Source organism: Protomyctophum parallelum, assembly GCF_964188405.1.
Source record: "Protomyctophum parallelum genome assembly, chromosome: 11".
Lineage (NCBI taxonomy): Eukaryota > Metazoa > Chordata > Actinopteri > Myctophiformes > Myctophidae > Protomyctophum > Protomyctophum parallelum.
In genome coordinates this window covers 37,800,990-37,817,671 of record NC_139707.1, presented here as the reverse complement: position 1 = coordinate 37,817,671, position 16,682 = coordinate 37,800,990, and the positions used below count along the sequence as shown (strand labels likewise).

Sequence of the window (16,682 nt, the reverse complement as noted above, 5' to 3'; positions counted from 1 at the left end):
GACAGCGTGAATACCACTAGAGCTGCCCGGGGCTTGAGAGGGCCCATGTTCATTCTGGGAGGGTGTTTCATATAATATTCTATATTCTCAGCTAGGCTTTGTTTCTCTGTCAGGCTGCTCTTAATCACATTACACAAACACATTACATATTCTAAAGCAAACCAAGTAAATTCAATTTAATAACTAAATCATAATGGCTAACTGGGGAATTCCTTTGCAATTACTTAAACTCCTGCCACCTCCTGTATCTGTAGTACTATATACTAATGGGTGCTTCATGTATTCTAATTTGATGCACTCAAAACAAACACAAACACATTTCTGCATAATGCTTCATTTAATAGCGACTTCATCTGTGGTTTAGTGCAACTGTTAAAAACTAAAAGGTGCAATCCATGCATTTCAACAGGCTTTTTGCATGAAATGAAATAAATGATGCTTGCCTAATACTGTATACTGATCAATTCAACACTTATACAATCCCAGCCACAGCATTTGCCTTAAAAATGTGTCTATAAAATATTCAAGAGCAAGCAGATGTTTAGCAGATATTTAAGCCTAATTTATACTTTGTCTTACTCCCATATTGCTCACTGAGTGAGAATATTATATTTTCCAGTGTCGTACGAGGTATGACAAAGTATGAAGACTTTATACTCAATGTGAGGATATAGGGCACAACAAGTCGGCGCATTTGCGCCATTGTAATATGCTTTTAGACTGAGCAGTTGCAATTGTAAACAAGATAAGCTTCCAGTTGAAGTCAAGGTGTACGGTAAGCAATCATTTCAGGGAATACTTGATAAAAGCACACGACTGCAGGTAGAACTAATCAGTGGTACAGTACAGTCACTGCTGTGAGTCACTACTGTGAATACAATGCCATATACCAAATTTCGGCCTAATTTTGGCAGAATGTTAAAATAATAAACGTAAGCACATAAGAAACACCAACTTTAATTAGACAGTACCTGATAAATAAATAAAAGCTCTTTACAAAAACATTTTCATGCCTTCCTCAACTGTTCATGAAAACCAGTCCTTAACTTGTTTGCAATTGAGTATCAAATGAGGGGGGGGTAGGTGGAGACAAATAGAAAAATACAATTTAGAACACAAAAGCTTCAGCATTTGGCAGATGCACAGCAATAACATGACATTACTTAAAAGCTGCTCATGTTGAATGAGGACAGACGGCATTTGTCAAAATAAAAAAAAGCATAATTTTCTTACATCTGTAACCAATCATTCCATTCCATTATTCCAAGGTATGATTACCATTTATGGGTATAGCAAGATGCTAAAATGTATGGTTCATGCTTTTTGCAATGGTCTTTGCCGTTTTCTTTCCTAGCACAGATACAAAAAAGGCATAACTTTCATGTAGGCCAATCGGTGATATCAAAATACCATTTGATGTCCAGTTTGTAAAATAATACTGTATTTTTAATACTGAAATATTTATTTTGAAAAATAACCAACAAGAAACAACCCAAATAAGGTGCACTTTAATCCCAATGTAGCCATGCTGTACTAAATAGTTCAGTCTAGTTCAGTTGCCCTTTTCCACAACAATATGCACATGGTGTAAATTGTAAAGCATAATTTCAGTTAATTCATTCTCCAACGTGTGCTAATCATGGCTTAATCCACACAGAACATGATTGCACCAAGTTTTAAAATGTCTGTACTGAACAAGCTAAACATGAATAGAAACAAAGTCACCCATAGTCTGCCTTTGGCAAGAAAGTATAAAGCTAAGCTCTAGGAAACCAATGCAGCTCCTTTATTTATTTGCAAACTTAAGTTATTTCACCTATTTTCTTCATATCATTGGTCCTCACTAATGGTCATACTAATATGGTGCCATTACTCTGTGTCTCAGAGGAGGGCTGTGTACAGTTCAGAAACCCGCCTACCAGGTATCATCAATAGCACAAACACATTGTTGATGTTGACTGGCAGTGGAAATAAACCAAGCACACAATGCTTATGGTATATTTTATCAGCAGCAGTTCTTATTTGTGAAATTCCACAAACCGTTCGCAGTATGATTGGGGAATAATCATGAATGGTTGAGTTATGCTGTTGATGCCAACATCTGGTGTCTTTGAGAGTACTAGATCGTAGCAGATACATTAGGCCGTATTTCCCATTTACACACATTTGGAATTCAAACAGTATCTGGTTTTCTGTAAAACTCAACTTCCCTGAACAAAACATTTGTTTTCTTTAGGCAAGCCTCCTTTTCTCTGTTAGCTCTTTTTCTTTCCCGGACAAATGTAAGACAAGAGGAGGTCTATCATGTTCTTGACGATAGCTGGTGGTGGATGGAGGGCGTGGGGGAGGTGGTGCGCTAACGTCATCTCCCAGGCGTCCACGAGCAGGACGTCCAGTCCCTTGAACATCGCCCTCAGCACCCCGTCCAGCTGCAGTGAGTACCAGTCACTGTTGTACAGGCTCACCTCCGGGTCCAAGGCCTGAAGGTTGGCCGATCGGATAACCACCAGGGTCCCCGGAGCCCGGTCCAGCAACCGCACGAGTGCCTGGCGAATGTTGCGCAGCCGGCGAATGTAGACCTCCACAGGGAAGGTGCTGAAATGAGCCCATATGCTGAGGACTACCACGGTGTCGGGACCGCCGGGCAGGCCGTCCAGCTCGTTGGCGATGTAGCGCAGCTCGCTGGACGAGACGGTCGTGAAGCGAATCGGCGGACCGTGGCAGCGATACTTCACAAGGATGTTGTGGGTGCTGTCCACCGCCAAGTAAGGGCCGACGTTTTTAGGACTGTGCAAGTTGAACTCCTTCAAGTCTAAGGTTCAGAATAGACAAATGTACTGTAAGACAGATGCAGTGATGGAAAGTAACTAAATACATTTACTTAAGTACTGTACTTACTACAATTTTGAGGTACTTTAATTTCTACTCCACTATTTGAAAACTTTAGTTCCTAGTTACTTTGAAGATTTTAATTATTACTATGACAAAACATACACCAACTACTTAAGCACTATACATTTCGGCCAATTGAAAATATTTGTATACATATGAAAACTTGAAATGGGAAAAGAAAATTATTCCAGACTACTTGTAACAGAGTAGTTCTACATTGCAGTATTGATACTTTTACTTAAGTAAAACATTTGAGTACTTTTACCCACGTCCGAGCATTTGAGAGCAATGCAAAATTACTCTTTGAGGTGTAACCCTCACCTGGCACGAATGCATTGAGATACTCAAACCATTGTCTGACGGTGGAGTCCCCATACATGCTGATCACCTTGCCCATCAGACACTGTGTGATGGCTGACGACTCATTGAACTGGAACATTGTAACTCCACCCAGAGGTCGCCATGAGCCCTCAAAGTAATACCCAGGAGGTATTAGCTTTATGGGCTCTGGCTTCATGCTGCTGCTCTCTGCCTCTTTTTGGTCTGACATAAGGGTGCAAAATGTTCAATTAATTTACCACACACAATATAGTAAAATAATTACTGTACATCCATTATGCTCTCTTACCTTTCTTCTTAGGTAGTACGGTGACTCTATCAGTCCCTGAGGCATGGACGCGAACTTTGATATTCACGCCACTGAGGGAAAAAATAAACAATGATATTGGTACGGTGGAAAGTGAACCTGATTCGTTTGGTTTTACTCATCTATTACAAAACGCCTAACCTCTGAAAGAGCAGCGCTTCTTTGTTGGAGATCAGGTGTTTCTGATAGCCACCCTTGGCGTGGTTGATTCTGGTGTCGCAGCTCAGCAGCTTGGGCTTGTAGCAGTACCAGGGCTCTCCGGTGTGGGGGTCCGTGAAGTTGCACAGTGGCTGCTGGCCGGGTGGCAGGCACATGTTACACACGGTGGACTCAGACAGAAAACCCGAGCGGAACAGGCTCTTGAAGAAAACACGGTCGGGTCGTTCCTCCCTCAGCCTGCGTAGCACAGTGACGGCCTCACTCGGGTGCACCAGGGTGATCTCAACCAGGGCGGAACCCTCCCAGAGAAGAGGGAAAACGGCGGAATAGAATCCATTCCGGTGGTCCACCACCTGACCCGCTACGCCTGCTCCCAGGTCGGGGGAGTGAAGCCGAGCCAGCAGGAAATCTCCGCCGTAGCGTTTGGGGCGGCCCTGAAAGTCGTGCATTTGTATGAGAGCCTCCAGCTGGTCCCCGACGTGCCACTCCCTTCCTTCTTTAGTTGGGAGGATTGCGAAGAGGCTGTGCACGGGGTCACTTGTCTGGCGCAGTGGCACTAGGGTGGAGCGGGCAGGGGGCTCCGGCCACGCTATAGAGTCTAAGAGGTAACGCTCCTCCAGAGTGTTCTCGGGTGACGGCTTTTGGTCGAGGTGACCGCAGAAGGTGTGATTGTGATATAGGACTTGAGGCCCGTCCTGGGTAAAGGCAGAGTGAATTCTGCTCTGGAACTGGTAGAGGGTTGAAACCGTGTGACATTTCAGGTTCTGTTTGACAGACAGAGAGAGAGAGAGAGAGAGAGAGAGATTGCTGACAGCAGTAAAGGTGGAGTTGTAATGTGATGATACACTGGCAACACTATTAGGGCAGCATTTTCTGGCAATGGGCAATGAAGGGCATTGGCAAATTCGAATACATGATGTTTAAAAGTTGGATTTGGAGCTATGAAATAACATTTACTGCCGCTATCACTTATCTTTAATAAGAAATGTTTTATAATATTTTTTATCCACTGTAATTTAATATATTATAGGCATACACGGTATGTATTGGTCTGTTTGTTTAACAAAAATATACTTATTGGCCTGGTATTCCAACATTTAATTCGTACATGCCCGCCAGAAAGGGGTTGATTAATAAATTACAAAAACAATAAATAATTCTGAATTTGCTGACAGCGCAAGCAGCAGCAGCATAGCCCAGCAAGTCTCCACATCTCTTTTTATATCTAACAACACCTGTTCTTACCTCCAGAGTGTGAATGTTACGTAGTAGGAAGATGAGGCCTGAAAGGGCTACCAGGAGGAAGATGGGGGCATATTTGGACAGATTCCGCCACATACTGCCCCCCTTCTGTCTCCCATGCTCAGGTCCCATTTCACATTCCGCTGTCACCATGGTAATGATGGGATCATCGTGTTGTTTTCAGCACATAAAAATTGCCAATATTGTTATTGCCCTATGTTGGAGTAGAGACAGAGACAATTATTTGACAATCACTTAAGAGATAATCTACAAGCTTAAAGATAAAGCTTGAGCGACAGATGTGATAGCTGAACCATGAATCATCTTTGGATTGTTTCCATATTTCCCACACTTGCATGTTTGTATTGTGGATGACTTGGTCTCCGTCTGGTTAAAACATCACCATCCCTTCTTTCTATTATAGTTTATAATATTTCTTACTTTTAATGCCACACCCCTCAAAGCATGCAGAGCAGATGGTAACGTGGCACCTTATAGTTTTCGCTGTTATATATATATATATATATATATATATATATATATATATATATGTGTGCCATCCTTCGGTTTAGTTATTGGGAACTCAACAATTACAATAACTTACAAATAATAGAACAAAGCTAGATGGTTGTTTAAAGAGCAATATGATGGATATTTTTAAATAAGATCCATCTTTAATAATGATAGATTTGAAAGGACTGTATAGGACTGTATAGGACTGTATAAATATCAATAAACAATAGCTTAGGATCGATAGCTTGAGAGCTAGAGCTAGAGAGAGCTCTGGAGCACCGGAACTGAATAAATACTCTAGAAAGTAATCTAAGTACCATAAATACTCTTTACCAGAATAGAAGCAGAGGGCTTGTAACTTTACAGAAATGGATATAAAAACCCTTTAGGCTATGATGAGTAAAAGTCAGAGTATAACAGAGTTAACCAATATACCTTAGAATGAATTGACGGACACAAGAAAGAGAACTCAGACAAGCAGAACTTAGAGGGAGGTTCGATCAGATATATTCACCACTGTTTCGGGAGAGAAGAAGACATGTCATCCGGACAGCGTTTCACAACGATCTCTGACCATGTTCAATTAAACATGGTTGATATAGCATACCGTAATCAATACACCGGACAATGTGTTGAACAACAAGGTTAAAAAACATATTTGTTAACAAATGGACAGATAATGCAAGACGTCACTGAATATTGCATACAGAAAATATCTCACGGGGCAGAGATAGTCCTGATATGAATATCAGTTAGTGGAATCAGGTGACAAGGCAGAACGTCATTGAGTGCAGTTTACCAGTCTGTTAGAGCGAATACTAACTTTCAAGGGCAAAAACACAGAGGCTGGGTGTTTTGGCCAACGAAAACAAAACAATTCTTATCTACCAACGCTGGCTAGGGAAAAGTATTACTATCGAGACTCAGAACCATACTATTTTAAAGTCAGTGGGACAGCTGGACATCAAATGTCAGTCACAGGGCAATTAGATTAAAAGGTCAAAAGGCCAATTCACCCACAAACTAGACCAAATATATCTATCACAATAGATATATCTAATTAATTTGACCAGGGTTGCTGTATGGTGCACTGTTGACCAGGTCTCTGATGGGGAATAAATCATAATTTACAATAAACTTATGGATTTGCCTATTTGCATAATGTATCTGACCTAATTGTAATAACATGTTATAACATTTTTGTTTTGTTCCATAGAGACATATTATACCGAAGATACAAATATGCAAAATATCTAGATGCACAATACCAAATGTCCTATGGATTAATTTCTACATTTCTACAAAAAACGACATTTGGATCAATTGAGAAAGGTTAGACTCTAGACTAGATGACGTCACAATAATACGTCAGGGTTATCTGAGGCTGAGGGTACAAGGGTATTTATAGGTTTCGGACATGCAGAGAAAGACAAAAAAATCCTAAATAGTCACCTTTTTTGGTGGTTCGAAAAATCTTTGTACAGCCAGCCAGCCTATCCTAATTAAGATCTTGGATTCAGGGAGAAAGGGGGAACAGTAGCCTACCGTCACCAGACTGCCCCAATCACTGTCTTGCTGATAATCGAGTTCTGCTCTCCACTCAATAATCCAGTATTTTTGAATTAGCCTATAAACTAATACAACTATAGTTTATAGGCTAGCTAGACGACGTCGACATTATAGGTCGTTATAGACTGTAAAGCGACAGCGGTAGGCAGTTGCACAATACAAAAATTATATAATACAGTAAAGTTTACAGTACATTATGATTTATATTCACGGATATGCTTGGGGATTGATCCACAGTAGTAGAGCTCATCTGCTGCTTTGCATGCTGACGCTATCTGCTCTGCTGCATGAACTGGGTGTAGAAGATAACCATGGTCCTGACCTGCATACTAGCCTACTATAGTCCTCCAGCATACGTAACGTGACTGTCACATGATGATTATCATGTACTGCTTGTATATATTGAACACCAGTGAAACCACACGTCTGTACTAATGCAATGTAATGATCTCTGGACTGGTAGTATTAATTAGAAATATAATACCGTTACATTATGATAAGTCTATTTTATTTCAGTGCTGAATTAGAATATGTATATATATGATGTTATTGTTACTTACATCATGGGTTGAGAGCGACACCATCATATTCGTTTTTCGGCGCGTGGATGAATCATTGCTGAGGCCCATCAAGTGGAATAACGCGTAGCTGCAACGCTTACAAGGAACACGGCTGTTTGACATCGGTAATCGGACAGACGTAATCTGTGTTGACCGCGGGGGTCCATTGCAGTGATTGATCTGAGCAATAACACATCAAAATCCACCATCTGGAAAGCGGCTTCTGCGCTACCTACTAGAACCATGTTGTAATACCCTTTGTAATGTATACACATTTTTGTTTTGTTTAGCTGCGCCCTCTAGTGGTCTCCCTGTGGTCACCAATAATACATAATAGATCGAATCCGTTAGGTAGATACGTTGGTTCGTGGTGTGATGACGTAGCCTCTTTCGGAACCCTTGCATCCCTTTTTGTAGGATTGTAAACCAGTGGTTACCAACCTTTTTCATGTCAAGGACCCCCAAAATGACACTTATCAGCCCGCAGAGCCCTTTACAGTCTAGGCCAGAGCCCCATTTGAAAATATATGCCAAGAAGGACCCCCATAAGAGAATACTTTTACATATCTAGCAGTGATTTTCAACCATTTTCATTTCAAGGACCCACAGTTTGATATGCAACAGGCATATCAAATTTTCCATTCAAGGGCATTTCTATGTATGGGACCCCTATTGTAAAATCAATGTTAATTTAACCCTGAGAGTGTACAAATAGAACCAAATGGACCAACGGTTACAGATCCATAATGGTCCATTTGGTTCCTAATTATCATTTAGCTGGGGACCCCCTGAAACTCCCACAAGGACCCCACTGCAGGAATCACTGATGTAAACGACTAGTGTTAGTGATGAGAATACATTCAGTCTGAATGGACCAAAAAACAAAATGGTGAAGCTATTGAGACAAAAATACAAAGTGGGGTTGTCTTCATGTGTCCAATGAATGCCATATTTAACCAACTTTGAGACATGGTCACCAAAGGACTTATTCATAACAAGCAGTAACATTGCCGATCACAAAATATTTCACCAATGAAACATGAAACCATGTGGAAAAAGATACTTGATTTATTCAATTTTAGGGAGATAAATAATCTAAAAGTGTTCTTTCAACATTAGAACTTCAAATAAGTAGTCACAGCAAAACTTAGCAAGCAGTGCTCTATATTTATGCAAAAATGAATATACATCAGCTGCATGCCAATGTTCATTTAGCCTTCAGTGTAACTGCTCTCAGAATGTAGCCTATACATTTAAAATGTCCTGTGGACACAGAGCATATAGTTCTTATAATCCTAAACTGATTTATTGCAGTTTCTGACAAATGTAAGTATTGGACATCAAACAGATGTGATAAAGTTCCTGGTCTTTTTTTAATCTGTAAAAAATACTGAACTTAAAGTATTTTCTTGTGAATCATCATGGGAAGAAAATGTATAGGCTACCGTTTCACCACGTTTTTATCTGGTTTTAGCTAACTGCTACTTGTCTTTTCTCAGCTTAGTATCTCGTAATTATGAGATGCTACTGTCTGCAAGTAGTTTTTCTTTCACCACATTGGCAGAGATGGGCAGCAGAGCGTGTACACACGGTGCTTACGTTTCTCAGACCGTTAAGACAGGACTGGGAGGAGTGTCCTGTTTGCACTGCAGTTCTGATTGCTTGTCTAACGGCGAGGTGGACTGTGCCATTTTGTTGGGAGAGAAGGGTGAGGGGGGCTGAGGTGTGTCTGTTCTATCACTGGACGTGACTTCCTCCGACTCCTCTTCCCGCTGCTGTACCGAGTTGAGGTACTGCTCCAGCAGACTGCAGTCTGCACTGTTCTCAGCCTGGGCTGTCCCCGTTGTTGAAGTAGGGGTCACCAAATTCAACGCTCGCACCGTTTCCACAGAGTCCGCTGTCCCGCTGCTCTGGAAGCTGTCCTCTCGTCCCGATAGCCGCTCGCCGGTTGACTGGAAGCCAGAATCTGGGAAGGAGATGTCCGTGCATGCAGGATCTGCAGTGCTGGACGCGACAGGCAGGGGCAGATTGAGGACGGGCTGGCCAAGCCCGGAGGCTGAGTTCTGAGCCGGGGCCACAGCCTGAGGAATGCTGGCTAGCTGCAGCTCAACAGACTGCTGCCACTTTTGCATAGACTGGACCTACATAGAGATGTCAGGAAATAGTTGTATGTATGTCAAGTAGTAAAGGCAGTCCAACATGCTTGTTTAAAATTCCAGACAAATTAAACAGCGAACCACTTTGCAGGCAAAAAGCATTAGTAACAATGGAAGGCTCGTCTTAGGACGACCTAGAGAGAACACAAATTGTTGATCAGCGGTCGGACAGAGTTGATATTAAACTGTCTGGATAAAATAAAAATAAAACTGTTGTACATGTCACAAAATTACATCATTCATCAATTCATTGCAATGAGCAAGTTACTGCAGCTGGAAATTACATGAAACTGACTTTGGAACATATATAATACTACTACAAGCACAGTGACTGTCAATGGAGAACGCGTTATGAAGCAAAGTGATTGAAGGATAGGCAAGAGACTGTATTGGCATCATAAAACAGTAACAAAAGTGTATTACATTATGGTCGATTTAACATTTCAAATAGAATCTTGTCAGGCACGATGGTCCGCCAAGACAATTCCTAGTGGGAACCGGAAACCCTTCATGAGTCAGTGTTGGTGAAAGTGTGTACGATTCTGAACCTGGCTGTATGTATTTAAATGAATCAATGTGGTCACTGACCTGTTTCCACAGAAACTTCACAGCCTCCTCCTGAACCAGCCTTTGTAGTCTCTCTTCTTCATACAATTTCTGCATTCTGTAAACACAACACTTTCTGTACTTAGAACCGTTCATGTCTTGTCTTTCCAAATGAATAACATCACATCAACACATTAGCTATATTATGTATGTCAACCGAACCAAGTATGGTCAATTACTTCTCTCTCTGTTCATGAACTAGACAGGCACCGGCCTATTTGAGAGCGATGCATGCAAGTCAGGAACGATGCCAAGTGCGCCACCCGTAACCAGAACGCTCACCCCAAAACATGCTCCTTCCCTTTTTTGTGCAGAACGCAGGATCACTTGCCCCACGTTCCAAGGTCGCCGGATTTGACCCGGAGAGAGTGTATTTTGGGGCGAGCGATCTTTTATTTGCCACCAACCAGTCATGCAATATCTGTTGTACATTATAACAGTCTGACTGTCACTTTTATGCCCATATATGGATATTTGTCTGCGTCCCTTTTATGTGCATATGGAGGTCCTTGTCAGGCATGCCCATTGCCCAAATATGGAGTCTACTACAGTCAGTCTGACAACATATTGATGACTCTGCACCTGCTATCTACGTACGAAGAAAATGCTCTGTGTCATACCTTTCGAACTCTTCAGAAAGGAAGAGTATGTGATCTTGCATCCTACGCAAACGGATTTCACTTCGCACCTCTCTGGCCATAGGGTGGTGATGGCGAGTGTGCAGTCCCCTCCACCAAGACTGGATTCTGACTGCTGCCCTATCGGACTCAAAGGAGCGTGATTTAGTAGCATCAACCACCGTTTCTTCATGCCTGGGGCCAAACCTTGGCTCAGAGGGGCTTTCCTGAAAGAGATTATTCTGAGGTTGATTGCCTCTGTCCCCCTGTTGGCCAGCAGTTGCGCCTGAAGCACAACTCTGATGACCTCCTGTCGACTTATATTCACTTCTTGCATTTTCTTTATCTTCCCATGAAGGTGGAGGATGTGTCTTTGCTATAACGGGTTTCTTGCGCCAGTTCGGACACTCTGGGGCCAGGGAGTCAGGCTCAAATGTCTCAGTTTCATCCTCACTGTCGGAGTGGTTTGGTTGGGGAGCTGGGTTAGAACTGATGGGGAGAAAAGTGGACTCTGAGAGCAGGCTACCATTGACCCTATCCTCATCTGTCTGCACGTCTTCCACCTGAAGGTGCTCCTCGGCCACCCTGGGGCTGTGAATCACTGGAGCTGATGGCTGAGATGATTCTGTGCCCACCCAGGTATTAATCTGCACAGTTGGCTCTAAAAGCAAGAAGAGAAAGACGATGACAACACAGCTCAATCTCTGAAAAGAGGATGCATTATAACGAAAACTGATAAGACACAAACTGATACCTGAGGAAGGAATCCCTAATAGCACTGATGTGCTGCTACCCGTCTCTCTGCTTGATGGAGTAGCAGTTGGTGGAGGTGCAATGGCTTTATTTGTCTCTCTGGCTCCCCCTTGAGGCACCTTATGCTGAGGGCTGTGGGCCTCTACATCTAGTCGAGTTGGGCGAGGAGGGCTGGGACAGCCCTCATGGGTCTGATGCCAAAGCTGCCTTTGGTGAAACCTGGGAGAAAGAAGCATGTCAGTAAATACTTTTCATGAATGCCCATAGTTGTTAGTTTTCAAAGAAAGGGGAGCCTTTTGTCCTTGGCACAAAAAGACAATTATCTTGGTTTTGTCTTTGACTGGATGTGCCAATATTTCCTTCTACTTAACAATCAATGTTTATACACTTACCTCTGTTTGGTCAAGATCTTCTCCAACTTGGCATCTTCTGCAGTCTCCAGGGCTGGAGTCGAGATCAGAGGGCACACGGTTGCCAGGTACTGAACCAGCTGTACATGCTGACCCGGTCGATATGAGCGACCTCTGCCCTGGCTGTACAGCCATTCTGCTTTCAAACTGTGATCATAGAAATTATAGTAAATTAAATTAAATATAGAATCCATCACAATTACTTCTGCTACACTGGGCTCAGGTACTCATTCCCCATCATGCACATTTTGGAAATGTCCCCTCGACAATGCTTAACATCAATGATCAAACAGACTTTTATTTCTGCTGTCTACTCAAGTCCAAGACAAGCACATTTGTTTGGGTGGCGTGGCAAAGAGTGCTCCTTATTTATTACAGGGACAACATTCTACAGCACAAGTCCATTACACACCCTTCTTTTTGTGAAACGACATATCCGTCCAAGATTTTCAGATTTAGGCACCAGCTCATGATGTATGGCCGATAGTCATATCCAGGCAGCGAGGGGGTCACCATCACACAAGGGTTGCTCATAATGGACAGCTGTTCCAGTTCATGGAGAGGTGCCAGGTATGAAACCTGGGAAATGCAGAGAAAGATAGTTTAGTTTAGTTTATTTCGATCAATTCAACATCAATCATTACCGTACATATTCACTCTTATAGTTGCTCGAAAAGGCATAGGCTGAAGCTCAAAGCTTATTAATGCCTATCCTTTGTACATGTAATTTTTTCTCTAACATTTTAAACTCACATAATGAATGATGATCCCCCTATATAATTATACAGTTTGTACATTCACATTCAAAGATAGGCCGAAAAATAACAAGTCCTGAAATTTGTCATTATAATATTAGATTCTCTGAACTTGTTTTTTGAGTCAGTTCATTGAATTATTTATTGACCGACATGTTTCAGGCTGCTGCGTCATTGCCATGACGAGACTTGTCCATCAATAAATTATTAAATATCCTGGTTGTTGTTGCTTCAGTCATTATAAGAGTACAGGTCTTTGTTTTATTTGTTCCCCCTACACACTAAAAGAAGCCAAACAAATAATGTAAATGCTGCCAATTCATTTATCACTAAAGTATATTCCATTTACATGTAAAAACAAAAAAAGATGACATTACTTCGTTGAGATCCTGGATCTCATTTTCTGCCAGGGAGAGTATTGATAAGTGAGCAGGTAGGTGGGTAGGAACAGTACGAAGTGTTGCAACGCTGTTTCCATGCAGCAAAAGTGTCTGTGAAAAGAAATGACATACCATAATAAAAGGTGCACCGATACCATGACCTTGCCATAATGTATGTTCACACTTTGTCTTTGACCTCAGTCTTCATCAATGCTTACCTTTAAGGCCAACAGTTTGGTCAGATCACCGATGTTAGATACATTATTGTCAGACAGGTCCAGGTGTTGAAGGGCAACACAATTGCCAAGATGCTCAATAACCTGAATAAGTGTTTAATTAGTTTAAAGTATGTCATGCCACATTTACAACAAATTACCCCAAGCAAAAGATAAATACAAAAATATGTGAAACAACAATGTAGCACCATAATGGAATCTTGGATGGATTCCTCCAATCATCACCTTGATATTGTTGCCCGCCAGGTTAAGCCATTCAAGGTGTGGCATGTCCCGTAGACCCTCGATGTATCCAATACTATTATTGGGCAGGTTGAGAACGCGGAGTTCTGTTAAACGAGACACTGCCATCATTCTCACCAGACGGTTGTTTGCAACGGACAGCTATAAAGAAATGGAAAGACAGACATGTAGGCTGGAGTTACACAGCTTTTCAATCCGTCCTGGGCATCCAATCATGCCAGGTCACATTAAATGTCAAATGTGTATCCTCTCAAGTCGATCCTCAGCTACATGGATATCTGATGAGTTCAACTCTCAATGACGTGTGGACAGATACAGTTATGTGGACACAATCTGGAAAATATATTGTTAAATGACAAGCATTCTATCAGGAATAGCAATAAAAGAATACAGGACAATAATGTCTTCTAGACTCTATGATAATAGAGTTTTACTATTCGAGACTGCAGGTATTTACTATGAAATCGTACGTTTTTTGTCCGTCAGTCAGTGTATCACTCAAAATCCCCATACATGGGAAAGCCCCCATATATAGTGCCAATATTGGCCAGCAACTCTACATCTGACCTCAAACCCTTAGATCTTCATATATGGATATATTTCAGAAGTTCATAACCTGTCCTGTTCTGACATTCCATATGTTGATCCTTCACTTCTCGCCCTCAGGCGTCTTACTGGTATTATGGCTTGACCCTAATTCATAGTAAAATTATTAATGTGTTGCTGCTGGGTATTGGCCAGGTACATTTGCACAAACCTGGAATATGTCCTGTGCATTTTAAACCATCCAAACAAGAGCAATGAACAGCTACTGAACAAGGTCCTGCATTGCGCCATTAAAATGTCAAATGTTTTGTACAACAAAATGAAGAATGTTGGTTGCACACACTGCTGTCGTAAGCAACATGCAGCCACGAGGAATATTGGCTTACCTGTTGGAGGCCTGGACTCCTTTCTAGATGATCCAGTTTCATGATATGATTGCGATCCAAGATGAGAGTCTGGGTGTCATCAGAGCAGACAAAACTAGGATCCAACTTTTGAATGCCCTGGGCTGAAAGATCCAATATGGAGCCTATACCAAATAAACATTACAATCCATAAGCATACTGTTCCTCATCGCCATGACCACACAAATACATTGTAACATAATTATGCCAGATATGCAGTCTGTGCCAGTCACACTAGTAGCAGGTAAGACATCAGCTGAGCACATAATGAAACACAGTCTATAACAAACAACACAAGCAGACTACTTCTACTTCTCAGAATCACACAAGATATATAAATACATTTAAATAAAAAATCACACCCGTGTGAAGTGAGGGGCGCTCTTATCATTATACGGTTTGTAAGTTTGCAAATGCATCGAAGATGCGAATGTAATCCATTCATAATGTTTGAAGCCTTGGCCTGGAAGAGAGGTCATCAGGTGGCCTCCAACCTTCTTAGGGCCGATTCATACACCTATTTTAGAGCTGAATAAAAGTCGGTTCGGCGCTGTAGAGCCTACAATGTGACGTCATTTGAGGTTCGGGGGGGCAGGTACCGTCCTAAAGTCGTCTCTTCGGTGCTACTGAAAATTTCTGACGAGCCGAAATCATTTCGGCACTACAGCGCCGAAACAGCGGTAAACCCTCAACCACTACACTCTCCAGTTGGCAGGTCAGCAGTGATTGGCCAAGTCACTGCCCCTCTCCTCCACGGAGGGGCACCCCGGGCGGAGCCACCACCGAGGCGCAACCAGCACCGGGAGAGGGCCACACCTGGCCAACAGGGAAGTGAGAAACCTGCCGGTCAGGTGCGGCAAACCAGAGCTGACCACACCCCAGTGACCGCCACGCCCAGGGCACCCCCCCGCAGACCCGCCCTTTCTCTCCTGCCAGAAGATATGTAAGTAAGTAAGTAAGTAAGTAAAGTTTATTTATAGAGCACCTTTGTGATGGGTTAGCCAATTTGCTTGTCTACATATGACATAACATTTCCCTTCATTGTCAATGGCATTTAATGTTTGTGTTGCCACAAATGTACGTCATATTTGTGGGAGAAATGAAATGAATGGAGAAATTAGGTCATATATAGATATATGACCTAATTTCTCCTTTCATTGTCAATGGCAAATATGAGACGTGTGGGGACAAAGGCTGTAAAGATACACCAACAGAGCTAGTGAAATCATATTAATGTCATATGAGTCATCTATTTTTGATTCAGAGCTAGTGAAATCATATTAATGTCATATCTATGAGTCATCTATTTTTGATTTTGTCACGATGGTCATGTGACGACATGGGTATTTTAGTCATGCCATCTCCGAAAAAGAGACATTAGCTCTGGTCCAACTCAAAGGAGTTGGAGAACTCCTAATGCTACGTACCAGAGCTACCTTTATCATAGCTCTTTTCCATAGCTCGCCTCTAATGCCTTCATTAGAAGGCATTAATGCAACGACAGCAAGAGCAGTAAGGCTATGGACCAGAGCTACCTTTATCATAATAAATCCTGCTTGTTGTAGCTGCCTAGGAACGTAACGTACGACAATGCACCAACAGAGTTAAATAAGATGATGATTACAGTTATTACTCACCAGCATTAGTATCCGTTTTCAAATCTGATACACCCATCTTTAGGCTGTACTAAATAGCAAATCTAGCTAACTGTAAAAGCTGCAGAATGTCTGTATGACAGGGAACGCTCCTGACGCTTGTTACGATTCCTTACGGTTTGCCGGAAAATGTAGTTCCAAACCACTGGTCGCCTTTAGGCTGTACAAAGGACTACACATTTGGACATTCAAGCTTAGCTAACTGATAAAATACGCTATGTAACGGTTAAATAATTGACTCCGTTGCTAGCATAACGATGACAGATGGATACATAGCTTCTTGGCCTATAATGGCTGTTGCCTCTAGTCTGCCTGGAAAACGTTCATGTGTTGTTGTGTG

The 16,682-nt window shown here is 42.0% G+C and overlaps 2 protein-coding genes across 3 annotated transcripts; both read right to left on the bottom strand.

The window, feature by feature from the left end:
- Positions 1-94: 94 nt before the first annotated feature.
- Positions 95-7,814, bottom strand: nxpe3 (neurexophilin and PC-esterase domain family, member 3). Of its 2 annotated transcripts, none has more exons than XM_083776923.1 (6): positions 7,582-7,814; positions 4,943-5,153; positions 3,680-4,461; positions 3,521-3,591; positions 3,214-3,435; positions 95-2,812 (listed from the first exon to the last, which is right to left on the bottom strand). In XM_083776923.1, the coding sequence occupies exons 2-6, from the start codon at positions 5,090-5,092 to the stop codon at positions 2,256-2,258; spliced, it is 1,782 nt and encodes a 593-aa protein (XP_083633049.1). In that variant the 5' UTR covers positions 5,093-5,153; positions 7,582-7,814; the 3' UTR covers positions 95-2,255. The 2 variants fall into 2 exon arrangements, with proteins under 2 accessions (XP_083633049.1, XP_083633050.1); XM_083776924.1 differs by lacking the exon at positions 7,582-7,814 and adding an exon at positions 7,215-7,256.
- An 854-nt stretch (positions 7,815-8,668) lies between these two features.
- On the bottom strand, positions 8,669-16,682 carry cep97 (centrosomal protein 97). Its single transcript, XM_083776175.1, has 11 exons — positions 16,325-16,682; positions 14,670-14,812; positions 13,720-13,878; positions 13,477-13,578; positions 13,256-13,369; positions 12,536-12,702; positions 12,106-12,270; positions 11,715-11,932; positions 10,964-11,621; positions 10,326-10,401; positions 8,669-9,722 (listed from the first exon to the last, which is right to left on the bottom strand). The coding sequence occupies exons 1-11, from the start codon at positions 16,359-16,361 to the stop codon at positions 9,186-9,188; spliced, it is 2,376 nt and encodes a 791-aa protein (XP_083632301.1). The 5' UTR covers positions 16,362-16,682; the 3' UTR covers positions 8,669-9,185.

Excerpts from the sequence above, each read along its gene's own strand:
- cep97 (XM_083776175.1), bottom strand. The coding sequence starts at position 16,361 with ATGGGTGTATCAGATTTGAAAACGGATACTAATGCTG. Across the intron at positions 13,879-14,669 it reads GGAGTCCAGGCCTCCAACAG|CTGTCCGTTGCAAACAACCG; the intron begins GTAAGCCAATAT and ends ATTTCTTTATAG. Across the intron at positions 10,402-10,963 it reads CTTTCTGAAGAGTTCGAAAG|AATGCAGAAATTGTATGAAG; the intron begins GTATGACACAGA and ends TTGTGTTTACAG.
- nxpe3 (XM_083776923.1), bottom strand. The coding sequence starts at position 5,092 with ATGGTGACAGCGGAATGTGAAATGGGACCTGAGCATGGGAGACAGAAG. Across the intron at positions 4,462-4,942 it reads GTAACATTCACACTCTGGAG|AACCTGAAATGTCACACGGT; the intron begins GTAAGAACAGGT and ends TCTGTCAAACAG. Across the intron at positions 2,813-3,213 it reads TCTCAATGCATTCGTGCCAG|ACTTGAAGGAGTTCAACTTG; the intron begins GTGAGGGTTACA and ends TCTGAACCTTAG.